Source organism: Rhodamnia argentea, chromosome 10, assembly GCF_020921035.1.
Source record: "Rhodamnia argentea isolate NSW1041297 chromosome 10, ASM2092103v1, whole genome shotgun sequence".
Classification (NCBI taxonomy): Eukaryota; Viridiplantae; Streptophyta; class Magnoliopsida; order Myrtales; family Myrtaceae; genus Rhodamnia; species Rhodamnia argentea.
The window spans coordinates 12,438,322-12,464,864 of record NC_063159.1 but is presented as its reverse complement, the minus strand read 5'-3'; the positions used below and the strand labels follow the sequence as shown (position 1 = coordinate 12,464,864).

General features: G+C 41.2%; 3 protein-coding genes and 1 long non-coding RNA gene across 9 annotated transcripts; 1 reads left to right on the top strand and 3 right to left on the bottom strand.

The window, feature by feature from the left end:
- Positions 1-234: 234 nt before the first annotated feature.
- Positions 235-19,013, bottom strand: LOC125312747. The gene is made up of 3 exons (XR_007196794.1): positions 18,849-19,013; positions 5,771-5,806; positions 235-249 (listed from the first exon to the last, which is right to left on the bottom strand). It is a non-coding gene; the product is annotated as an uncharacterized LOC125312747 (long non-coding RNA).
- Positions 3,869-5,194, bottom strand: LOC115757644 (E3 ubiquitin-protein ligase PUB24). Its single transcript, XM_030697957.2, has one exon. The coding sequence runs from the start codon at positions 5,132-5,134 to the stop codon at positions 3,911-3,913; it is 1,224 nt and encodes a 407-aa protein (XP_030553817.1). The 5' UTR covers positions 5,135-5,194; the 3' UTR covers positions 3,869-3,910.
- On the top strand, positions 9,015-12,956 carry LOC115757624 (BTB/POZ domain-containing protein At3g05675). 4 transcript variants are annotated; one of them, XM_030697928.2, is made up of 3 exons: positions 9,015-9,264; positions 11,020-11,086; positions 11,430-12,956. In XM_030697928.2, exons 2-3 carry the CDS (start codon positions 11,075-11,077, stop codon positions 12,735-12,737), a joined length of 1,320 nt encoding a protein of 439 aa, XP_030553788.2. In that variant the 5' UTR covers positions 9,015-9,264; positions 11,020-11,074; the 3' UTR covers positions 12,738-12,956. The 4 variants fall into 4 exon arrangements, with proteins under 4 accessions (XP_030553788.2, XP_030553791.2, XP_048127884.1 ...); XM_030697931.2 differs by having other exon boundaries at positions 11,425-12,956; XM_048271927.1 differs by lacking the exons at positions 9,015-9,264; positions 11,020-11,086 and adding an exon at positions 11,100-11,323 and having other exon boundaries at positions 11,369-12,956.
- On the bottom strand, positions 14,909-19,245 carry LOC115757623 (BEL1-like homeodomain protein 1). 3 transcript variants are annotated; one of them, XM_030697924.2, is made up of 7 exons: positions 19,020-19,245; positions 18,619-18,704; positions 18,018-18,125; positions 16,979-17,833; positions 16,343-16,716; positions 16,187-16,247; positions 14,909-16,108 (listed from the first exon to the last, which is right to left on the bottom strand). In XM_030697924.2, exons 4-7 carry the CDS (start codon positions 17,792-17,794, stop codon positions 15,251-15,253), a joined length of 2,109 nt encoding a protein of 702 aa, XP_030553784.2. In that variant the 5' UTR covers positions 17,795-17,833; positions 18,018-18,125; positions 18,619-18,704; positions 19,020-19,245; the 3' UTR covers positions 14,909-15,250. The 3 variants fall into 3 exon arrangements, with proteins under 3 accessions (XP_030553784.2, XP_030553781.2, XP_030553785.2); XM_030697921.2 differs by having other exon boundaries at positions 16,979-17,831; positions 18,036-18,125; XM_030697925.2 differs by lacking the exons at positions 18,619-18,704; positions 19,020-19,245 and having other exon boundaries at positions 16,979-17,831; positions 18,036-18,375.
- Between the last annotated feature and the right edge of the window lie 7,298 nt (positions 19,246-26,543).

The window sequence follows — 26,543 nt, the reverse complement described above, 5'->3', positions numbered from 1 at the left end:
TTTTGTGGACTTAGTTATTGAAATTGATTCGTGATTGAACCGTGAAGGGGCATTTTTTTTAATTTATTTATTAACTACACACCTTTCGCCTCTACGTAGCCCTCCCATGCCAGTCACCCCTCTCTCACGCCACCTGCACATTTTGTGGCCCCCTCCCGCAACTGAATTTTTGACAACTCTCATCTCTCTCTCCTCTTTTCTTGGGTAAAGACCCATAGAACAGATCTCTCTCTCTCTCTCTCTCTCTCTCTCATTTTTGTCCTCCGATTTCTTCATCTCTTCTCCTTCTTCGCTTTCGTGGAACACACCCTCGCTTAACTCGTTCACTCCGCCAGCCTCACGCCAGAGACCCACGACGCCATTCCCTCCTCGTTCGCTCGTTTTGCTCTCTGCGCCGCACGGACAAAGAAGAGGGAAAGATGGACTCGAGATTGTGGCAGCTTTTCCTCTCGGCTTCTCATCAGTCTCTCGGCTGTGCTCGCCTCCATGGAAACTCAAGAGCTGTGGCAACGATCCGTGGTGGTTCTAGTGCGCGTGGAAATCCAGGCGAGTAACTTCTCTAACCCACTCACCAATTCCTTCAATGTATGTCAAAATCGGTGGACCGTTCGGTGGTAGAGCTGCTGAGTTGTGTCCGTATTGATATGTAGGGGTTTTCGTGACAAACCGACCGTGTGCATCTCCGGTGCGGGCTACGGGAAACGTAGAGGAAGTCCTTAGTCGCGAAACTGTGAGAGTGTGCAAAATGGGTTTGGAAGTCGACAATGATCTTGAGCGACATTGGCTCGAACTGGATGGGTGTCGAGTACAACTTTTGAGTGTGGTTTTACGGTTCCGATGCTTTTTTATATACGGGGCCTAAAGCTTTAGAGGTGTGGCTGGTCAGTTCCAGCTTTAGGTGGGTCGCGGGTGGTAGTATATTGATGACCGTGTATGTGCCGAGTAGTGAAAAACGTGGGCTGCGAGTTGGTTATTTGCCACGAGAAGGCGGCGGCATAGAGGAGAGACGTGGTCCGATTTCCTTTTGAATCAATAAGATTGCGAATCCCTCGCAGTAGGTTACTTTTTTTGAATCAATAAGGACACGGCACCTTTGCCGCAACCTCTGCCAAGCCGGCCCACCACCTTTGGCTCCCTTGCTGGTAGTTGCTCCGTCATCGCACTCAAAAGATGATAGATGAGAAGCTGAAGAAAGCAGATGATCTTGGTGAGCAAGATATGGTTGACGAAGCACAAAAAGCATTGGAAGGGGCTGAAGCACTTAAAAAGCTGCATGCCAGTGGGAAGGTTGAAACCGTCGTTGATGGTTGTGGATTTAGGGGTCGGGTGGTTTTAAATTTGGGTGGCGCCAATAAGGAGCGTCCAGTTGAGAAATTTCAGAAAGTCTTGGTCATATTATTATTTTTTTTAAACCGGGTTGCTCTAATTTTGGTACTTGAGTAAAGATTCAATGATGGGTAGTAGGCGAGGTTGAAGCTAGTCAGTTTGTATGGTGTGAAAGCTGAATATCCAATGGAAGTTTGGCCTATTCGCTTTAGCCTTCGTTTCTTCTCGAAATGATAGGGGGTTGATTTCATATGCGTACACATGTAAATATAGATTGCTTTACTTTTCGCATTAGTAAAAGTTGTTGTGGGACATAACTTAACACTGTATACCACATGTATTGGTAATGTTCTTGGGCATAGTCTTGCATATCACAAATGTGGACCGAGTGAGGTTCGCGGACATGAGCTGCACGCTCGTAAGGAATTACCTCATGGAGTTTATGGGAAGGCCCCGCTGTGTGACTGGGCTGGTCTTGGAGGCGGTACGAGACATTATCATTGTTGCATGACTTGATTATCTTAACTACAATATTGACACTTGACACGCCCTTTGGTGCTTGGTCATGTCTTGCTCTTAATGTAGCACAATACATTATGGCATTGTTGTATGTGGATTATCTCTAGTCGAATACCATGAATGGTCGCTAGAATGAGGATACTTGTTCGATTTATCGTGCTTGCTCATGTTATTGGATTTGTTAGTTGGTGATTTAGGGAAGTAACTTGCTGAGTTTTATCTCACTCCTCCTCGTTGACAATTTTTTTTTTAGGTGAGTGATGACGAGCCTAGGATGCCACGACTCTGACTTTGGTTGGTATTAGAGGAGGAAGATCGGGGGGTCGGACGCCTCGGGCGATCTCATGAATTAGGTTCATGTGGGTAATAACAAGTCACAAGTTGATATAGTGATGCGCTATTAAAATTTTGTCCCTTCTAAGGTGAGAATAATGCAAGGCTGCAAGGAAAAAGAGGTTGAGTTAAGCTCTTAATGTATTCTATAGCTATTATTAGTGGTGTTTTAAGCTGCGGAATACACTTGGTGACATCATTTATATAAGTGTGGAGTGAGGCCGTTACTATGATAACTTTTGGCGAAAATCTCTAGAGCACTTATGAATAATCCAAGCACGTGCATGGCCTATTAGTGCAAATCTTGTGGGAGTATAATGTAATTGGTGAAAATCATAATTCATAAAAAGGAATTCTTGGTTCATAGAATTTTTATAGTTCACCAATGATTTTGTAAATTATATTTCATTCTTTCTAGGGTTGGTACATAGCCTAATCAACACTAGTTCCAATGCATTACGTTTCAATAACCCAGCATTATTTTTTCTTTTCAAAACTTTTTGAAATATGTGGGGGATTGTTGGATATTTCAATAGTTTTGAAATATTATTTTACAATGGTTTTGATAAAATTATGATGGCAATGATTAGCCATCAATATTTCCAATGGTCGATTTTCTAACGGTCGTATAACGATTTTCTAACGGTCGTATAACGATTTTCTAACGATCAGATTTCCAACGAACGTATAACGATTTTTCTAACGGTTAGTGTTCTAATCGTTTACTAATGGTCTTATAACGATTTTCTTAACGGCTCTTTTCTAACGGCTATTTCTTAATAGCTCTTTTTGTTTGAATATAAATTCGCAAACCACAACTGCAAAAGCGTATCTAAAAAATTACAAGAGAGAATTTTCCCTTCTTTAGTTTCTCTTCTTTTCTGGGTTATACACATAACGTTATTCCTGTTTCTTCTAATATTCAGTACGGAATATAAAAGAAGGTCTGTTGTATTTTGGAAAGATAGCGGCTAGAAACCTTATGCACCAACTTTCGTACCCCGAGGGGTGGAATTATCTTCCAGAACAGTACTTACACGACTCAGACAATTATTTTTACTTTTGTTGTCTTTTCCAACATTTTTCCTACGATTGTCATTTCTTATATTATCTAATATTTTTTCCAATAGACACCACCAAATTGCACTCTTCACCATAGATCTAGAACTTATTAATTGCAATTTTTTATAATTGTTTAGTACATGATGGCACTTGTCGTCATGGTTGTAGCGGGAGTGATGACCAACAGTTATTATAATATTGAAAGATTTGAATATAAAATTTTTAAGCATTTTTACTAGATAAATTGCTGGATTAAGAAATAACTTCCATATTCACATTGGGGTTGTCGACACATTAAGAAATTCGGTTGCAAAACTAACTGCAAAGACACACGTTACTTATCAAATGGTTATTGCATTTTTTTGTTACATTGGTTGGGGATCTTACAGTAGTCCAATTCTTAAACACGAGAACAAATTGAGACAAAATAATTTGGAAACAATAACTTGAACATTCTAATAGAAACTTAGAACTAATGCATTAGACAGCTATGTCCTGGTCAAAAGTCGCAATCAGTACGAAAAGGATCATCGTTAATGACTTTTCTCTGCTGACACACTGCAAGGAATATTAACACTTTCTTTTCCCATGTTGGCAGTAAAAAGGAAACCGCATCTTACGTAAAAATCCCCCCCAAAAAAAAAAATAAAGGAAAAAGGAAATCATGCACTCACCTAGTAACCCTAGTCAAGAGCGTATCATCGATACAAGGAGACTTCTTCCATTCGTCGAAGTGCGTTTTGAGTATTTCTCGAGCTCTGTCTTTCAGGTACGTCGCGCAATCCGCCTGTAACAACAAGCAAAGCTTCGGCACAGCTCCGACCACTAGCATCTCCCGGACAAACATCGAATTTCCCGAAGACTTGCTCAAATTCGAAAGTATGAGGACGGCCCGCTCGTCCACGGCATGCGAGACGTTCAGAATCCTCTTCAAGACCACGGCGATCCCGCATCTGTGGCCGATGAACTGAGCCCTCCCTTCGGCGCAAGAACATAGGTGGAACAAGACTCCGAGGATTAGCTCAGTGGTCTTCTTCTCCGGGAACCCTAGTTCCAGCTCGACGAGCTCGAACACAGCGCCGTGCTCCACCATCGTCGCACGGTTTCTCCCCCATGGGCACAAGTATAGCAATGTTTGGAGCAACGCGTTTTGCGCTTGTCGGGTGATGCCATTCCTTAGGAGACCGATGATTGTTCGGAAGAACTCGCTTTCCAATCTTTCTAGCACTGAGGAACTCGCCGCTTTGATCATCGTCTTGAGGACTATAAGCGCATGTGATCTCACTGTGATGCGATTGTGGACTTCACAACCTAAAACCCAAGTCAGTGATTTGATGATCCGATCGTTTTGGCCGAGAAGCAGCTTAGCATAATCTGTGGATGGGACTCGAAGTAGTACTAGTATGCTCAATGCTTCCTCGAGACCGACGGTCCGGCTTTCCTGGCAACATTTCGCAACATACGACAGTATAGCCTTGGGAACGCCAGCCTCTACAATATCAGTTCGATTTCGCTCGGTCTCTACCACAAGCATCTCAATGCGTCTGAGGGCATCGATGGCCGATCGACCGCATTGGATGTCTCCGACGAGTTTAAGCAAGTAGGACCTGTCGAGGGGCGCCCTCGGGGTGGGAACGAGATGGACCCCCTGAGAGGCGTTCTCATCGCACCAGGACTGGATCAGCCTGCGGAGGGTGTGGTTCGGGGTCAGGTTGGAGCCCTTTGCCAACGGCTGCTTCGTGACGGGGCAGGTAGCACTCTCGCTGCCGGAAAGCCACCGCTCGATGCTCTCCCTCTCGTAGGTGATGCCGGTGACGGCGGTCACGGGGTCTCTCATGAGCTGCAGAGATATGGGACACGTGAAGTACTCAGGGACATCAAGAACATTTTCCATGATCGAACATGAGCAGCTGAAGGATGAGATTGATGAAACAGGAAGAAGATAGTGTGAACGAAGGAGGCTACGTGCTGGTAAGAAAAAGCGGCTCTCTTTGTTCAAATAGAGAGGGAGAGAGGGGGTCTTTTTCTTGCTGGTCAATGCCGATTTCGGTGGTCAAAGCAGGGGCATTTTGGTCAATTGGCAAAAATTGAATGTACACGCAAGTAGAAGACAATGTGCCGCGGCAGGTTTTATTTGGATCATTGATGGCACGTTATTAAAGATGTGTATAAAATAAATATCCAAGACTTTGACCTAAAATTAAATAAATTTCCAAGACATAAATGATTGATTTTGTTTCCTATTTTGTGCCCTCAGTTCACCTTCCCAAAGGTAATATAATATATTTGGTATCATTAACTTACTACATTTACTAGTCTTCGAAACTAGTCGTACATTCATTTGTTTGTTTGTTTTTTTTTTTTATGGTCTAAGTCGTACATTCAATTCAATAAGTTCAAAATTGGTTCAAGAATTCAAAGACGGGAAAGTCGGTTATTCCCAAATTGGCTTTACTGATTTTTAGGTCAAGATTTGTGTTTGAATCGAGCGGCTCCCCGGGACTACATTCCATAATTAATCCAACCCCACTTCTCTCTCTCTCTCTCTCTCTCTCTCTCTCTCTCTCTACATGAACGTTCATTCTTTAATCTCGCCGAAAAAGAAACAGTGACCACCTTATCTTTGAGAATAATCATATTACTGCCTTTAATTCACTGTGAGATTAACATATTCTGGGCCGCAAAAAAAATACATAACCAATAATTAGAAATTGATGCGGGTCCACTGCTTAGAGAATTTGGAGCCCACAACATATCGTTACTCATACAAAAACTGTTATACTAGCAAAACCCTCTTATCTTGCATCGCATGACAATACACTGGGAGACCGAGAACAAGCCGTGTGATAATTGCCACTATATAAGGCAAGGGAGCTCATAGCGTGACGCGATATATATAATGTTTTCGTAAATTGCGCGTCGGCCGTCAAATAGACACCGTAGAAAGTTCTTGCTTCTCATACAGTTTCGCTTGTAATCTTTCGAAACTTTGGCGACGGCTAATATCAAAGAATTTTTCGGGCTTGACTAGGGTTCGGAAAACAGATAAGCACTACAATGTCGGTCAATTGAATTAGTGGAATACGTTAGTCATCTCTCTCTCTCTCTCTAATACAAATATAAGAACAATGTTGAACCTTTACCAAAAATATATTGATTTTTAGTACATTCGAGAGCACCATTATCAATATAAATCTCGTGCAGAAGCAATAAAGTATGCTTCGACACCTCATATTCATACGTAACCTTGAATAAACCCATTAATAAAAATGCGATCGAGCCGGTCGGGGATTAGGAGAGTGGAGACACTAGTATAATAGGTGTGAGATTCTACTCTCGCACTCCGCGATAAGAGAGAGTAAAAGTTAAAGAGACGGGAGTTAAAGATATGACAGATATTTAAAAAAGAAGAAGAAACATCGTCTCCGAAAGGTCCATCCGATCAGCAGCGTTTACTCGACAAGAGGACAAATCGAGTCAACGGTCAAGCACGTACTAGGTTGGTGGGGTCTGCCCGGAATCCCATTCTCTCTCTCTCTCCCAGGCTCAATTTTCTTGAGTTCACTCCTGAAAAGCCTCTTTTCTTCCGTTCTCATCTCATTTGAGTGCCAACTGCCAAGCCTCTTCTCATTCGGCAGTTCTCTTTACATTTCGATAAGTATGTCCGAATCCGACCACAAAAATAATAATAATAAGCATGTCCAAAGATCTGGAAAAGTGTGCCTCAAGCATAACCAAATTAGCCCATCAAAAATCAAAATTATACTCGAAACTTGTTAAGCGGCATTGTTCAAATCAAGTACGGAGATTAACGCACGATACGCATAAATTATCGAACCGGTTTCGATTTTGGGATTACAAGCGATGCCCAAGAGGCAGGTTGTCGAGAAAACTTTGTTGCAGTTCACGCTTCCAGCACTCCCATGATCTTTTGATGAATCGACCTCTCGATCGTGTGATTCATCTTAACTCCCGATCTCGATTGTATAACGTGCCGTAATAGGCAAATACATGAGAAGTTTTGCGATGGACGATCGAGATCTCTTACTCGCAGTCTAACTACAATCATCAACTCTCGGGACAAAAGGTTTCCCAAGGTTTAAGAAGCGCATCGAGCGTTAGGACTTGAATTCAATACAAAGACATCGATGAATCGTGGAAGATAAGTTAAGCGGTTTGAATTTGAAAAATGCCGTGAGACGCACGAGGAACAAAAAAAGGAAGAAAAAAGTCAGGACAATTCTGACAAGTTGGAAGACAACCTCTGTACCAGCTCCATTTTTTGTAATTGCAAGAGAACTTCAAATTCCTAAGTGATGCGACGGTTGTCGCGCTGCACCATGGCCCTAAGCAGGCAAGAATTCCAAAGAGGGCAGACGAGAGTCAACCTTCCTTGTCCAGTCAACAAGTTAGAAGTCAACGGCTGAGTTACGGACGATTCCCTACCTACCATGCCTCCGCTATTGTCCTCCTTCCGAGCTCGATTTACTTTCCTTCATCTGTTCCGTCCCTTTCGGACCAAAGCTCGAACACGAAACTTCGATCTAAGCTTTATACGAACCAAATCGCACATTCTTTACACATGAAGCGGTATGTTCCGCCTGATTTCAGAGCTCCCGCTACCCTCGAGATCGGTAATTCTACAGCAATTTCGTGTCGTTAGAATCATGTCCGCCGGTTGTTCCCGATCCCGATGCTAAAGCGCACCTTGTTCTCATCCCATGATCCAATTGACGTGGGAAAAAAAGTGTCGGAGAACTAGAAAACCGATCATGTGCACACAAAGTAGTCCCACCAATGCTAGGGAACGAAGGACCGACAATCCGAATTGGTCATAGCAATTAGAGGATTCTATTCTCGTCAATCAATTTGCACGTCCCTTGAGAATAGGATATTTAATTAAGGGTTAATTTTTTCGCGAAAAATTTATGTTTACCAAAAAAAATTCTTAAAAATAATTATTTGTATTGCATTGCTTACAAAAATTTATGAACAAAATATATATTTTCATTTTCTATGAAAATATTTTGATATAAATTGTTGTCGAGGATGAAGCCATTTTCATTAGGCTAACCATCTAAACCGATATAATCAATTAATTTTTTTAAAAATATTTTTAAAATCGTTTATTTTTTGCGAAGCAAAAAGGACTGTAAAAGAGCGTGACGTGGAAGTAAAGTGAACATTGTTCCCAGACAATTGGGTCTTTTTTTTCCCAATTGAAGACAATGGAACGGACCTCGTGGCGTGTGGATATAGATTCAATTGAGGACGTTGGGCCTGCTAACAAGTTTGCAGCCAGATTTTCTCACTATACATAAAGTAAAATAGTATTAATTTTTTTTTTACAAAAGAAAATTAGCCCGAAATTTTAAATCCAATTCTAATTCTGCCTTGAATTTTTTTTTTAACTTAGAAAAAGCATAAAATTTCACTACAATCTCGAATCCGCCTCGCGTCCAAAATTGCAATTAGTTTCTTCAAAATTATCTTCACCAGGACTAGGAAAAGGTTCGTCACGAGAACTCGCACCTTTACCGGCACCATCACCTCCGTATGGTACAACATTACCATCTTGATGTCGCTAATTTTGTAAAAATCAATTGTGCGAAATAAATTTGAGATTTAGAGGGCAAGCTGTGATTTTCAAAAATAACCGCTGAATAAATGACACGTGGTGTCCAAAGTAAAATATGTGATTTTTCTTTTTATTTCTCAAGTGAATTTAATAAAAGTCGAATCGATTTATCGGCAAAAGAAAACTCGCGAAAAGCTAAAAATCCACCATGGATGCACACGAATCGAGCTCGCTCGCTCGCTCGCTCGCGTGCTCTGGGCTGCTCTTCTTCTCTCAATCTCCCATGGCGCGCCCGATTTCTCTGGATTCCGAACCTCTTCTTCTCCCCCAATCTGGACCTCCTGCGGCTCCCCCGACGTCTCCCTGATTCGATTTCGTTCCCGCACTCGAAGGCTACTCGTTCGAGTAAGGATACCATGAGTCTCGCCCATTTCGCAGCGAAAGAGGTAGAACGATCTTGGGCTAGTCTCGCTCTCCTGTTTTTGCGGTGTTGATCGTCGTTTTTCGTTGTCGATATCTACTTTGCTTCGGTTATCTTCTTTCGCATTCCGGAAATTTGGAGAGGATGGTGTCCGCTGTTGTCGGTTTCTGGATGGTTTTCGAGCTCACTCCGGGAACGCCTCCTGAGGGCGCTCCTGGTAACTCCGATTGTGCGGCTCGTTTGGATGATCGGCGTTTCGAATGTAGTATACTTCTGTGGTGGGCCTGAGACTGAGTATGTACGGGACGTTGAGTTTGTTGTGCTTCCATAATGTTTTGCTCTTTCTCTTATTCCTCTTCTGCATTGTAGATTGTGGTGTAAGTTGTGGAACCCAAGCTGATTCTTTGGTGAATTTAAGTTGTGGTTTCGGTGAACTTTCCCTACGGCATCTATTCTCACTGTGCCTGATGCTGCATTTGTCACTGACTGAAAACCCAAATGCAATGATACGTAGACACTAGTTAATTGTCATAAGGACAGACAACCAAGGAGAGTTTTTTTGGCTCGAACTTTTGGGACTAGTGGATATAAACTGTGGAAGATAGCAAAGCTATTCAATGAGATTAACATTAATCTCATCTTCTTTTTTCTTTATGTTTCTTAAATTAGGAATTAATCTCTTTGTTAGGGGAAAGCTACTATATCAAAAGGTGGATGCCTTCATTTGGTTCTCATTAATATGCAGCAAAACATCAGAATTAGGCATAGTGAAAAGCCTAAAGTACAAGTAACATCGCATTCACACATGCTCTGAATCTCTGCATCTGTGGTCCCTAAAAGTTCTTACTCGAACTGGAGGTCGGACATTATAAAATAATGTCGCAGGAATGTGGGTTTTTTTTTTTTCTGTTCATGGAAACCGATATTGTGAAGTGACTTCTCAGGAAGTTTCTCATCTCCCAGTTCCACTTGATAGAGTGGGTGGAGCATCAGTAATATTTTTCATTGGTCCTCTGTTTCCGCACTTTGCAGCAGAATCTCCATTGCTTGGTAAAATTGTAGCTTGAGTTTCTCTAGGCAAAGTCCCTGAGAGATCGGCATCATTCAGTTTTTTATGATGACGTGTCTTTACTCTTTACTCCTTAGTTTGCTTACTGCCTGAATTATATATTCAAACTAATGCATCCTTTCTTGGAAAAAAAAGATGTCGATTTTTCTTTCTTATCCCAAGGAAAAGATTGCGCCTGAAAAACGTCCGTGAATGCTTTTTTAATGATGACAATAGGAACTATTAGGTGCCCTGGGGTATTGGTGACAATTGACATGTCTATACGTACATTTACACATGATGATAGTACATGTGACAAACTTGACTTCTTTCTAAAATGAGGACAGTCAGAAAATTTGAAAAGGAAAGAAAGGATATCGAAAGTTGCTTACATACTTCATTTTCAAGTATTTACTCAAAGAACAATCGTATTACAACAACGAGAACTTGTTTGCTTATTAGAATATGGAGTTTGGTCCCACGAACTATAATATCTGAAAGAAAAAAAGTAAAAACTTAAAATTTTCTCTCATCAGCATTCTGATCTCCTGTGAAAATATGTCTTCTCGAAAATATCATCACTCATGCAGTTTAGTCCAAGTCTTCCAATATTTTCTTACGTGATCAAAGGACATTAGCTCCATCATTTATGGAGACTACATGGTATGATTGCCAAATTCCAGAGAAGAATCTCAACTCCAGTAGCTAATTAGCTGTTTGGATCTTCTGCAGGTTGTCTATTCTAAAAGATGACTGACAAGCAAACATCTTAGGGCTCATTACTCTAATGGAGTCAACTGTATGTGATGTCACTCTTGTTTTATCGATGTATCTGCTTCTCCTTTTGTTTCCAACATTTGTGTGCTTGTAGATACTATTAGTTGAATGAATTTTCTTAGCTCCCTTGTAGATACTTTGCCGTACAATGAGCTGCATTTGAATGATGCTCAATGACATAAATATTGGGTTAGAATATGCTGATATTGGCACTGTTTGAAGATAGTGTGATAAGGACTCTATTCATTTTCCAAGAGATATACATTTTAAATAACGGAAGATCCAATATTTAAAAGTTGTATCCAACTATAGTGAAGTTGACTTTCATCTGTCAAGCTTTGACTGCTGGGTTTCCCATAGCTCAGGTCACTGAAGCAATGGCTCCTTGCTACTTTGGTGATCGGTCAAGCAGCGACACTGTTGTGAGGTTGCGGACTAGTGATGGCCGAGACGATTGGTTGTACTGTCATTCTCACATCCTCATAGAGAAGAGCAAGTATTTTGCAGATCGTCTATCTGAGGAATGGCCAACATGTCAGATCCTTGATTCCCGCAACTGTGTTGAGGTATACTGTCAGGAATCAGATTTTGACTCCCATGTCAATGTTCTGCGCCTATTTTATGTTAAAGAAAACTCAAGGGATGATATTTGGCATGGGGTTAGGAATGCACTTGGCATTCTTCGTGTGGCCGTGGAGCTTGAATGCTCACAGATCGTCACTGCTTGTGTAAACTACTTGGAAGCAGTCCCATGGGAAGAGACTGAGGAGGAGGAGATTCTTAAAGCAATACCAGGCATGGGATCGCAAGTATTGCCGGTTCTCTCCCGCCTTGAACCTGTGAATCCATTAGCTATTATGAGGATTTTTCGGGCAGCTATTCAACTAGCCACATCGTCACCACCTCTGGATATGAACGGTCTTAAGACATCAGCTCAAGAGCAACTTGAGTACATGCTCACTGAAGACGACGATGAACCTCTACTAAAAGCTGATGATGAGATAAGATCTGAGGTAAAACAGTGCATGAGTAGACTCTTTGCAAGATTTAACAGTTTTCTAGAGTCTTTGTTTTGCGAGTCATCGGAGCTAGCCTCTGAGACACTGCATATACTTCAGTTCTATTTATCTGATTTATCATGGGCCTGTCAGATATTGACAAAGTTAGAGATAATGAGGGATTTGGTTATCTGTTGGATGGATGCATCAGATAAAGTTGTGAAGATAGTTCATCCATCAAATCCAGAACCAAATGGTGAAACGATCAAGATGACATTGAAGACTGTTGAAGTTGCATCAAAGGTTTTAGAGTCAATCGCATATGGGAATGTCATTTTGCCAGCATCAAAGAGGCTGCATGCAGTCAAGGTCTGGCTTCCATATGTAAGAGTCGCCAAAGCTGCCATAGATTCCGCCACGTCCAGTGGTGACGAGACTTTGGAACTTAAAGTGGATGGTGAGCTTTGGCAATCACTGGAACCTACCTTCGTTTCGTTGGTGCTTACATTGCCGTCGGGAGATCAAGCAGAAATCTTGACTGAATGGTTGGGAAACAACTATATCCGGTATCCTGATCTAACCGAGGCATTTGACGTATGGTGTTACCGGTCGAAGGTTGCAAAGAGAAGATTAACCATTTTGGATGGGAACCATGGCAGATCTAGCACACCTTGATCTTCTATTTTCAACTTTACAGATTTTTTTTTGGCTGGCTGGTTGCAGATAACCCTGATTGTCATGGAGTTGTCAGTTGTTGCATGTGCAAAATCAGCTTTTGCTTGTAAATTGTTGTCCTCCAACGTGGTTGTAGTGTTGTTGCTAAATGTTACGGCCTAAATGCTGAAGAGAACTAGCTGTACAGTTGGTTGCCAAATAGTTTGGCTCATTTTGTCATTCTCAATTCTCATTGGTCGGATCCTCAGGTAACGTTCTTTGTGCAAATGCGAGGATGTATTCTATGCCGCAGTTTCACTGCTGCCGCCAAGAAACTAATCAATCGCTTTTCTGGAAAGTGACGCAATAAGGAAATGTTTTTGCATTCGAATTTTCCAAATTCTGGTTTGCAAGACCTGATACAACCATTTCAGTAAGTAGTTTTTCGTTTGAATTCTGGATGATGGGTGTTTGGTTGTTTCTTTATCCTGTTCAAAACTACTTTTCAAAGGGAGGACTCCTTCCAGAGTCAGAGATGTTGGTATTCCAACTCTTTCCAACTCTGCATATTTTGAATCAGAAAGTAACTTCTCTCGTATCCTTTTTTCACCTCTTGTTCGGAGTTACTAGCCTTATTGGGTGGGAACTGTCACGTGTCAATCACATGAAGTGCGGCAATGATTGGGATATGCTTGTCTTACAGCCAGAGTTTTGGCATTGGGTCATAACAGCATTACCTCTTTATAGGCTATCCAAGCTCGTATAAACAATTTGAGCCGTCTTTTTCACCGTACCAGATTCTTGCTATCTAAAGTCTACTCCCCTGTTCCTTTTGCTTCCTTGTTTGATCTCTTCTTAGATGGGTTTTTCTTTTCTTTTCTTTTCTTTGTTTTCTTTTTTCCCTTCCACAACTGATCCTCCGCAAATAATTGTCATTCTTGTGAATGCTATAATTGTCCTGGTCCTGACTGATTCTTCTTCATCTTTTTCCGACGGGGGCAAGAGCTTTTTCTTTATTTTTGTGGCTATTCTCTCATTAATTCGTGAAAGTTCATGAAAGCATAGTTCATAGGGAGACCCACCTCAGCAGGACACTGTTGTAGCAGCTTTTGTGTGAGGTGTCTTATCCAATAGCTTTCCCATGTAAATGTTGACTGACAGAGACTTTTCATTATTTTACACTAAGTTCCTTTTGTGTACCTTCTCTGAAGCAACAGGATTACGGGGATGGTGAAATGCATCCTCATCATGAGATTCCTGGCCATCGTGGGTAAAGCCACAAAAGTGAAAATCAGAAAGAGTTCTGATTTGGGAATAAGATGTGCGCAAGCATGCAAGGCAATTGTCAAAAGTTCAGCTTTATTCTAATGAGATAAGACTCAATAGAAGGAAGCTCTCCTTACTTTTCTGTTGGTTTTGTTTTGTTATCTTTATTTTTTATTTTCTGGGGTTGTGTCTGAGATAATTATCAAGAAAGGAGTGAGAGTGCACAAGTCAAAAAAGTTAAGTGCTGCTAAGAGGAGAGAAAAGTAGTCTGGATTCTTGAACTGTGAATATGACTTCTATTAGCTTTTATTTATTTATTCCCCTTTTCTTCCACTCTAACATTCATTGACTCAAAGAAAGTAAATCCCAGTACTGTGTCTTTTTTCTCCTTTTTTCAATTCTTTTTGTTGCCATGACACAGACTGAAGAGATCTCCTCCTGCTTCTCCTGGATGATGGTGATGATGACACTGTCTTCCTGAAGTCCACCTGCATATAACATTCTCCTGAAGGTTTCGACTGTATTCATCTGCAATATCAAGGGTCTCTTTCAATTCTTCTTCCTTCATTAGGTAATGAAAAGGCTCGAAGCTTGAAATATTCCTGGTGCCTGCGCAGCTATGAACGTCCCCGAAGATTGCGTTTCATTTACTATGGTGGGTTTCCTTTTGTCCATTTTAATGGTTCTGAATAACAGGAGTGGAAGAGTATATTGCTCGAAATCATGGTCTTTTCTGCGTCGTGCTTTGTTAACAGGATGTGCGGACATGTAGGATTAGCAATTTAGGACTTTTTGCTGCATAACATACCTTCAAAAGATTGACTCTGAGGGCGTCGATCTCTTCAAGCAATCGCAGGATTGAAGCATTTTTTTTTTCCCGGTCTCTGCATTTGGTAGATCAAACCTCGACAGTACCAAGCAGTATATAATGGTATACCCAAGACTAAGTATTGTGATATTACATTCTATCCATCAACATAACTTACAAAATTAATATACAATCCCCAATCATCTCTCTGAAATCCTAGAGCTGTCTAACTTAACTGAAAGTACTTCTATGCAAAAGTATAGGCCTATAATTTGCTTTCTTTACACTACCATGCAGCTTACTTACTTCCCCAAATAATGGAGGGAACAGGCAAAAGGAAGAAACAGGTAATTGAGAAAAGCCCGGTCCTGAACCTAAGATTACACTACCATTCTTCATCTTGCATCATCCAACATCCCCAACTCTGATGACGCAGAGAATCATCCGTGGGTCCTGTGTATCAGGCCACAAAATCCTGCAACAGCTGCACGGGGAACCTCTTTCGGTTCTGGATGTTCATGGTCTCATACGCAGATGAAGAGTGAGGGATGGGAGCGTTGATGGTGCTGAATTCGTTCGTGTCTCCGATGTCGACTCGCCTTCCTAATTGAATGTTTTGGCTAGGGAGGAAACTCTGGTGTGCACCAGATAGAGAGAGGTTCTCACTGTGTGGAAGGCCCAGAGTGAGGGAGACACCATTCCCAGAGAATGTGGGAGAGACCCCGCTACCTGAAAATGAAGGAGCGAACTGCTCGGCCCCAAACCTCCCAATTTCGCCGATCGGGTATTGCCCAAACCCGCTGATGAAGTTGGCAGGCCCTCCTCCAATGATCGAGTAGCCATCGCGGCCCTGCCCCTCATCGACAAACTTCATCGATATAGCCTCCCCGAGCTTGGGGTTGACATTCAAGGACGAGACATTGCTCCGGTTTGGAATCATCTCAGCGCCTCTCGGTTTCTTCGGGCTCCCTTGTGTCAGCCCTTCCAGCTCCGACGGGCCAACGAGAGTGAACCCAGGATTGCTGCCGCGGACGTTTCCCCCGATGGAGGAAGCCGAATTTGTCGAGATAGCAGGGGTGTCGTGGTTCCTCGAGGTGATCTCCCTGGGCTTGAAGGTCTTGGTGCCGTTCTCGTTGGAGTTGGGGGTTTTGTCTTGGAGGCCAGAGGACTTGGAAGCTGAGTCCTCGTGTTCACTCTTGCTTGGTTTGTCCTCTGCTCCTCCGCCATTCTGTTCTTGCTCCTTAGTTTCCTCCATGTACATCTCCTCAACCATTGGCTTCCAAAGCCGAACTCGAGCATTTATAAACCAATTCGACACCTGCAATCGATGCCCACTTAATCTCTGAACCTCGACAGCATTAAGAATCAATTAGGACAAAAGATGGGTAAATTATACCTGGCTTCTAGTTAGCCCTGTCTGTTTGGCCAGCATGTGTTTGTCCGAATCCTTCGGGTAGCTAAACATAAAAATGGAAAGAACAGTTTCAGCAATTTGGGTCAATTATGATTTAGGCAACAGTTCTGAACGATGATCATCGAGAATGTCGCTTACGGGTGGAGAAAGTGTTCGAAGAGCCAGGCGCGTAGAATCGAGACTGATCGCTCGGGGAGTCCTCTCTGGGGTCTCCAAGCATTCTGCTGGATCATGCCCAATTGTTGGAGAGCCCGCTGCTGCCGGAGGTGGTGGTCGACGAACTTAAGCCTGGAGCCTTCGATCTTCCCTCCGGGGCCATCCTCCTCACCCAAGCTCTTATTGGCAGCCCGAATCTGGCCCGCTATCGCGTCCTTGAGGCAACGGAACTGCTTCGAGATGGTCTGCAGCGCAAGGGCCGTGTACGTCCTTGCTGAGCCGATCCCTGCGGCTTGCTCAAACGAGGATATCACGATCTGCATCTGGTTGTGGTACTGCCTGTATCTCTGTTCAACCTGATATAAACAAGGATCCAACTTGAGGGGGCTAATTGGACCGCATTGTACGTTTAATAGAACTCAGTTTCTAACCTAATTAGCATGTAACTTCGATTAGAGTTAAGAAGGAACAACCCACTACAAAAAAAATTCCTTGAATTGAAAGCTCTCTCTATAGTCCATTAAAGAAAGCAATTTAATTTCCAAAAGTCCTCCATAACTTTTCAATTTTAGTTATATGAGAAGTTGGTCATGCATATAATTACCATGTAGGCCTTACCTCATCAAGCATGCTTATGAGCTTAGCCTTCTTCATCTGAATTTCCTGCCTCTCCGCCATAGACAGCTCTGCGCCGCGCTTACCGCTGCCGTCGCCACCTCCATCTTCCTTTGCTGCCGCTGATTCTCCGGCCGGCTTACTCTGCCCGCTGGGCTTCTTCAGCATCTCAGCCTTGATTCCGCTGTTCCCAACATTAACAACCTCTTCGAGAAGCTCCTGCGCGGCCTTCAAGTACTTGGAGCTCAGCAACACCCCCTGCATGCCCGACCCAACTGCAGCGCCGTTGGTTACGCCCGAGGCCGACGATGGCGACCCACCCGAGATCCGCACATCCTCGCCGCCTGAAATTGCTGGAGGAGGCTGAGAACCCACTGCTCCATCGCCGCTGCGCTCGGCCCGGACAAAGGAACGGTACCCAACCGGGGGCGGGGGCTGCTGCGGGGAGAGGCTGAGGGAGAGGCCCTGCTGCTGGTGGGTGCGGGTGGCCTCACGCGCCGCTGTGGACGGGTCGAGGGGGCTCCAGAGGTTGTACTGGACGCGGGGCATGAAGCCATGCATGGAGGAGATGTCGTGGTGGACGTGCATGGATGAGGGCTGCGAGTCAGCGGCCGGGCCGGGTAGGGGGATGCCTACAAACTGCTGGGTCTGGGAAGGGGGCGGCCCGGCGGCGGAGGAGTTGAGAAAGACCGCCGAGGGTGGCTGTTGCTGAGAAGGGGCATCGGAGGAGTAGTGGACGTAGGTTGTGGGGTTCATGAGGACGAGGGTTTGTAGGGCTCCATCTGGGTCAGATGAGTTCTGGTGGAAGTAAGTCGCCATCGACACTGTTCACTTCACGTCAATCTTCTTTCTTTCACTGAACAAAACAAATAGCAGAGAGAGAGAGAGAGAGAAGGGGTATCAGTGGGCTTCATCACCTTCATGTGCGAAATTGAGATCAAACACAAAGCGACAAGCTCGTGAAGCAATTATCCTAAAGAGCGGAAAGAAGCTTCAGCAAGTCACGGGGGAGAGAGAGAGAGAGAGAGACAGAGATCGAGCTTTGAGTTGAAAGAAGTACCTTTCACACTGATGGTGAGTGTGGAATCAAGAATCAACCCATACGATGAGTCAATCTGAGTAATTGTTGCTGAACTTACTTATGAATGACCTGAGAAACAAAAATCAAGAAACCAAGAAAAAATCCGTGTTGAGTATCAAAAGTTTTGATGCGATTGTCATCATCACTTTTCTTTCTCTCTGATCTTTTCTGAAGTTTCAAGCTTGGAGAGAGGGAGACGGAGAGGGGGGTAGGAATAGGATGGAAGGAGATGAGGAAGGAAAAGTAATTGCAGACAGCCATGTTTATCCATATTTATATCTCTAGAGAGAAGGAGAGAGAGTATGAAAGGACTCTGCATTTATATATTCATTATCGTTATCAAATTAGACATTGTTTTGGGCGCACGTGATTCATTCATTCATCATCGCCATCAATCTCTGCACTCCATAATTTTCACTTGCAATCATCAAGACAAATACCGAGAGAGAGAGAGAGAGAGAGAGAGAGATTGCAGACACCCAAGAAGAGGAGAGAGAGAAAGAGGACAACATGGTCATGGCCCGAAAGGAAGAAAGAAATGAATCGAGACAGCATCACCCACCTGCGTGAGATTTATGGAGCGATTCACACGAGATAGGAAAATCTCAGCTCCCTGCCATCGCTCTGCTTGTCTGCAACTTTCCCATCCTGAAAAAAAATAAGGGTGGGTAAAATAAGAACACAAGAAACAAGAACTATGACAAGAGCGAGTAGGTTTTAAAAATAGTCAGGTGAGATTAGTAGGGAGGCTGATAAAAAAAAAAAGATGCCCATCTTTCCCCCCTCCCCCACCACTCTCTCTCTCTCTCTCTCTCCCTCATCTTTTTCCTTCTGCAGAGATCAAAATTCTCGGCGATGGAACACGTAAGCCTCTGCATATTTCTTGTTTCGATGAAGAGTAGTGAATCGTGGAAATGAGAATTCTCTGCTACTTTTTTTGGCTTTTGGGGGGCGAAGAAGTACCTGCCAACGGATCAAAGGGGAGCTCGCTCACTGTCTCTCTCCCTCCCTCTCTCTCTCTCTCTCTGTGTCTCACTTTCTTTCTGGTTCAGTTCTTGTTCTTGATTTGACCCCCCTTTTTCAAATCATTTCTTGATGCAGCTTTCATGGCCAACAAAGAGATCAACTAATTAACTAATTCAGTGAAGAAGAGGGGAAGAGAGAGAGAGAGAGAGAGAGAGAGAGAGACAGATAGAGAGAGAACGAGAGTTGGAAGTTATATATGCGGGAGAGAGAAAGATACGAACAACTGGAGGAACGAGAAAACGTCTCCTTCCACGAAAGCTTACCATGTTTATTTCCTTTTTTTTTCAAAAGAGGGGAGGAAAGGAAGACGGTGAGGAAGAACAGGGACGAGGGAAGGAGACGAGAGATCCTGCTGCTCAATTCATTAATATCTGTTTTGTCCTTATTCACCACCACCCCCCTCCTCCTTCCTCTTTTTCCTTTTTCTTTTTGTTATCCTCTTATTCTTTTTTTTTATTATTATTCTTTTTTGAGATTTTTCTTTTTCTTTTTTTTTTTTTTTTTTTGGTTTTATTTTATGTGGTTGGATGCTAGAGTTTGAAGATAAAGCAATTAAGTAGCTAAGAAAACACAGGACCAACCACCGCAACACCTACTTTAAAAATGTCTTGACAAAGATTAATATCTCTCTCTCTCTCTCTCCCCTTTCCCTACTATTCTAGGCGTATGAGTCAATTATTAGCCTAAGATAAGGTTTTCGACGATTTTTATGTAACCATATTGTCAATTAACACCTGAGTGTTCACACTCATTTTTTGAATCGGCTAGTTATTGGCTATCTTTGGGAATATACTTCGGAAGCTCGAGTTACTTGACAAGCACACAATACCGCAATTCTCTCTTGCTATTAAAGAGATTTAGACTTTATTTTTTTTCATAGGTATGAAAGCAAGTAAAGGACTGTGAACATATATGATCCTAAAGATAATAACGGCAAAGGATGAATTAGGTTATAATTTGAAGGGAAATAACAAAACTGAGTTCTAAATAATTTTTTTTTTTAATTTTTGGTCCGGAAAGAAATGAGTAATGAGTAGAATTGAGCAGGATCATATTAGCATGACAATATAACGGTGGAATGCTAGACATAAAATCAGAAGCAAGTCATGTTATGATTGCTAAATAATTTTTTATATTCATAACACTTGCGGTTTAAGACTACGTCGTTATATTATTACATCATCGCCTACTCAAATCCTAACCGAGAATTTGTATAGATAAAATGCATCGCAGGTTGAGTTGTAAAAAGATTCTAAGAGCTATTGATTTAAGGGTGAATTAAATGGCATGAGATCATACCTCCCATCCTGTAAGATGTTTCATGTAAAAATCACTATTTGCAAAAGAAAAAAGAAGATATTGTGGTATGTAAAATTTGAATCAACTGGTTTCCACATAATTCCAAAGAAGAAAAATGTTGTCTTCGCTCGATCTTCAGGTCCTCTAATAGATAGGGTGTGCTTGTTGGTTTCAAGTCGTGCAAACTCAAAAGATTTAAGAAAAGATTTGTTAAGATGCATGTGTAACGTATATCATTACGCACTTTTCATTTGCTAGGTCATAGACTCCTAGTGTAAAGTCAACCCAAAAAAAAAAAAAAAGAGTACCTAACAACATGTCCATGAGTGAAGTAGGAGTCAATTTACTTAATCTCAAAATCGGTACGCTATGGCGTAAGATAAGAAGGAGAGAAACGATCGACACGAATGTAGATTACGTTTATGCGTACGAAATGTAAAATCTCAAATAATATGGCACCTCCCTTGGTCCCCCCATGTCATGGAAAGGAGTAGGTAAAGCCATTGACTCGCGTACTCATCTAGATGTTGCGTGATGTAACGATACATCTCCTCCTACTAAAATCTACATCTTTGATTTCATGAAAAATTACGTAGGTACGACCGAAGGAGAGGGAGAGCACAAAAATGAATAACCGCATGCAAGAATTTAAGTGCGGTGCTGAGCTTCTTGCTGAGAAAAGTAAAAGCGCCATTAAAAGATAAACCCTATTAAAAATAACTGAGGCAATCTTCTTAATTCGTCAGAAGCAATAAGGACCCTTTTGAAATCATCAAAGTACTGAGAATCCCACCATTCTCTTTCCCACAGCTTGTTCACTGTTTATTGGGAAAATGTCTGGCACATATCGCTGTCGGTCTCGATGATTGTAAAAGGATGAAACAGTCGCTTCTCAGGCCAAAAGAGCAAAAACAAGAAACCTTTTGTGTTTGCTGATGTTAACAGGACTGAGTTACAGTCCCATTTAGACATTCTTTTGCTCATGATTCACCGTAGACTACTTAAAAGACAGTTATGGTGCCGTGAGGGTGGGTGCTATTAATACGTGTAGGCCATTGTTGTGGGGTGAGAGAGCTCTTCAAGAAGTTAAATAGTTCCTGCTGTATTCTAATTTGTGGACCTTGAAAACATGGAGGAATTCACCACATTTCAACCATCATTTATTGGCTCGTTCTGACTCGTTCCAAGTTAAGGTAAAACAGTACCTGGAATGGGCAAATCATTTGTATTGAATCCATGCACACACGCAAATGTAACTTATCTTGGTCGCTAAATTCGACGAGTCTCTTCGGAAGTCCGTCTACAATATCTGCATTCATGAATTTACACAAATGGTCCCATTCACGTGGTGCGCCCAGTAAAATTTAGGGTTTCGGATTGGCCATGTAGGCATTTAATGGGGATCTCTTTGAGAAAGTCTGTGCGTGAAGAACAGGTGTGCCCATTAACTGTGGGCTTCGCCTTCTTTATTTAACCTAGGAACGAGGGCAAGTTAGATGGTGACTGTTTTTTTGCTATGTTGACTGGATAGTCCTTTACAACAGATTTGACAGATTCTTACATGAGATGCACCTAATTATTGCGCCCTAATAAATGTTTCTTTGTGTCTCTCAGCGATCTCAGAAGTAACATGCATATAATTCAGCTGTCTTATTTTCTCATCGTTCGTGTTCGAATAATTATAAGGGGACATCCACTTCCCCCTCCTTTGCCCTCCAAGAGATTAGGCCCCTTCCCCCCAAAGTTTTTTTCGAAAAATTGAGGCCAGTTTAAAAAATGATGGTCTTGTGTAAGTTCTAATAGTTTCATTAAACGAACTTTAGAGCATTCTGAATATCAATATTAGCAATTTGATATTGAAACAAAATGGTTTTTTTTTTCTAAAACGTTGCAAAAGAGAGTGTGAGAAAAGAGTAAAGAGTAGACGTCTTCATGAACATAAACTTAAAATTTTAGCATATATGGCTTGTGAAAAATTATCAAAAATGTCGTAAACATATTACAATTATGTCAATTCAATGTTAAACATGTTGCATCCGTGCTAATTCAATCCATCCGACCAGCTTTTATCGACCCTTGCTGATGTGGCAAATTAAAATAATATTTTTGAAAATTTTATCTATTTCTTCCTTCTTCTTTTTTCTCTTTCTTTTACTTCTCATTCTTCCTCCAACCGATCGCAGGATTGGCAGACTGCGAGGTCAACCTCGCTAGATCTTGGCAAGGTTGACGTCGCCATCGCTAGGCGAGCTCGGCCTCGTCAGCCCTTGCATCTGGCTAGTCGCCAATTGGCGACCAACTAAAGGAAGAATGAGAATAAAAAAATGAAAATAAAAATAATTTGAAAAATCATTAAAATTTTATGAAAAATTGCCACGTCCGCACTAGCCGACGTCCACGTCGGTACGGGCCGGCCAACGTCGTCCGGATGTATTGTATTAACACAAATGTAAAATATTTGAGGCTGGATTGACAAGAAAAATGTGTCGAACTAAATTGGCACAATTACAATATGTAAGGGATTTTTTTTTAATTTTTCTATACAAGAGTGCCACCACGAAGGAATCATGTACATGGAAGTTAAATGTCGCTATAAAAGAAGTATTCACGCGCCAGATGGAAATTTAAAAATTTGAAATGATTGTGCTTTGACTTCATTTACATCAAAGAATCTCATGCTCACTTTTTCTCCAACAAGGGTTATTACCTATCGATTTTGACAATGTTGTGCCTGTGCAGGGAAGGTCGCCATTAACTTGAATTTAATACACATTTTTATTAGCCATCCTTCTCCATCCAACAATGTACAATTCTCGTACCAGCACATCTCCTCCATTCCCTTTCATGGCGTTGATTGATGATTTCAAAGCATGCAAACCCTCAAAGCTCACGTGAGATCTCTCTCTCTATCTCAAGCATTTTGCACATATTATTTTTGTATTTATGTATAGATATATACATATGAATCTTCATGATTTTACATATAGTATATGGTCCCTTTGTGTGTCCTATAATTATAAATAATTTGAGGATGTTGTCGTGATGGAATAGTGGTGTCTTTTCGATTGCTACTTGTCTCTTCTTTCAAGTCTTTTAACTTCTTGTCATTAGAAAATGACCCGTAAAAAGAACATTGGAAAAGCTTACAGACTCTTCTCTCTCTCTCTCTCTCTCTTTCTCTCTTTATTAAATTTCGGTCATTTTTTAATGAAAGAATTGACGTGTGTGTCAGAAAGAGAGGGCAAATGAAATCAAAAAGGGCCACAAACGTGGAGAAACCAAAGCTCGTTTTTTTCTTTTTTATAGAGCACCAATCCCTAAGTACTCGAATAAAAGAACGGCTCTGCCTTATCATTATCATTATCATCACTGCTATCGAAGATGATTAAAAAAAAAAAAAAGCTCTTAACACTGAGACTCCATTTATCTTTAAAAAAATAAAATTAATACTACAAAAAATTTCAAATTGATATACATTTGACAAATTTACTTCAAATTATTTTTTATCACAAAAAATCTTAAACTGATATATCCGTGATAAATTTACCCGAAACTATTTTCTTGATCGATACATTTGTGATAAATTTATTCTCCATTAATTTCTACTAAAGTTTACCATCAAATTGTTTAATTGGAAGACACGTGACGATCGATGAGTATATCAATTTGTGATTTTTACACTCTGTTTGTCATAAGTGTATCAATTTGAGGTTTTTCGTGGTATTAAGCCAATTTAACTGAAACTAACGGAAGATAAATTTGTCACGGATATACCAATTTTGAATTTTTTATAGTAAAAAATTAATATTTGGTAAATTTGTCAAAGGCGTACCAATTTAGGGTTTTTGTGGTAAAAAATAATTTGGAGTAAATTTATTATGGATGTATCAATTTTCCTGAAAAAAAAAAATAATTTGAGGTAAATTTGTCACAAGTGTAGCAGTTTGGGGTTTTTTTTATGGTATTAACTCAAATAAATAATGTGAAAAATATTTTCTAAAAAATGATCACTTACAAAAATTATTTTCATTGCCTGCGAAAATATTTAGACATAAATTATCGTCGATAATGAAAATATTATTCATTGACTAATTATTTCAAACGATTATTTTAAAAATATATATATTTTTTCTAAACCGTTCATTTTTCGCGAAATAGACGAAGTCCAATAATAATTTCTCCCCTAGGGCTAATGGGTGCTATTTATGAAAAATAACCAAGGATCCACTTGTAATTTTCTTCACTTGAGTTGATCAAAACTGTCTCCTCATGGGGGCGGTCTCAACCCAAAACCTCAAATTTCAATCGAGAGGGTTATCTCGTGCTCTTGATACTTCCGATTCTTGTATCTGGACATTGTCCCCAGCAAATGTAATCATGTTGGGTTGGATCTTGGTTAATCATGATTAGTTGTTGCACATAGATAATATAATTAAGCCTTTTCCACTATGCATGCATGACCTAATGCTCCACTAAACGACCCAACATTTGATTTGCTTTATGGGGATGATATAGAGAAGACCCATAAGGCAGCTAATTGACCACGTCGAAAGAGGACGGAGAGGTTGCAATCAATGAGAGGACCCCATGTCTTTATAAGAAGCTAAAAAAACAAATGGGGACCCCTTCTTACATTTTCCTCCTCCTTTTTTATTCTTTTATTCACTAAAAATTTCTAGAACACCCGTCCAAAGACGCAACAATTATTGGGTCTCGATCCAAAGATTATCTCCCTCGGGGGATTAATCACCCACAAAGCACGACAAAAGAGGCTACCGCCACGCCTCTCTCAGCTATAATTGACCTCTAGAAGCCACCTGAGCAAAAGTCATCCGATCCTTAAGATCACTTATATCGCGGGAGAATTATCACAAAAGTCTTAAACCTATTGCAATTGTATCAATTCATTTATAAATATATTTTTTGCCAATATAATCCTAAATTTTTTGATTTGTGCCAATTCGGTACATTTTTTGCCAGCTAGTGCTAACATGAACTTTTTTTGGTCCAAATCTGACTTTTAATATTAATTTTGTTTAAATTAAATTCAAAAAACAAGGTAAATTAAAAAAAAAAAAAAAGAGCGGGGTGGGGGGGGGAAGAAGAGAGAAGCATGCGGTGACGGTTGTATGTCCCCGTCGGCCATCCCCCAGCCTCGCCAGCCCTTCCCGACAATGGTGGGGCGGCAACAAGGAGGTCCGGCCTGCTTCTGTCTTCCTTTTAATCAAATTTGGCGAAAAAGAAGTCTGCTTTAGCATTGGCATGTTAACAAGCCAAATGGACTAAATTGGCCCAAAAAAAGGGATTTATGGCTGAATTGATATAATTAAAATAGGTGTAAAACCTTTTTGGTAGTTACCCACTTGCATGGCTCTCAAAAATGAATGAATGCAAAATATTTTCATCATTCGCGAAAATGTTTAGACGTAAATTATAGACGACAATAAAAATGTCATCTATCGATTAATTATTTCAGGCGATACATACGATTAATTTCAAAAAAAATATTTTGCTAATAATATTTTTTTCCTTGAAATAAATCGATCCTTAAATGCGCGGCATCTAAAAGTGGTTATGCATCAATTATGATGGTAAATTCAATACCGACAGCCACCCAATTCTCCGCCCATCGTGCGGTGTCATTGCGCATGCACGCACGCCGTCGTTCACATGCAAAGCTTCGGATATGCACACGATGGAGTTCGTGTACGTTGTCGGTATTTATTCTCGCCTATTTACACCTTTTTGGCTTTAAAGAGAAGAGGAAATCTTAAATGCAAAATTAGTAATGATAATTCATTATTAGATTCTTGTGTCAAAAATCGATTTTTATCTTTGCATCGTCGTCTTTTTTCCCCAATGGGTCACAGCGCATTTCAATTTTCAGGCCAAAAGATCTTTATTTTTCCCATTATGGGACCATCGTTATTCTAATTCAATGAACTAGTCCAGCTATGGGTAATCCCCATCATTGCGGTCCTTGTGGGTAGCTGTGCTTTTGTCAAGACTCGTGTTCCGACGAAGGTTCTCTAAACTTGTTTTTGCCATGCCCTCGCACTTCATATTGCGTATGCATTAAAAATTTAGAGGGCTTTATTTGTTTTAAGAAAGATTAATGATTTTGAAAATTATCTTCCTAAAAATGATCGCTTGGTGCTCCTT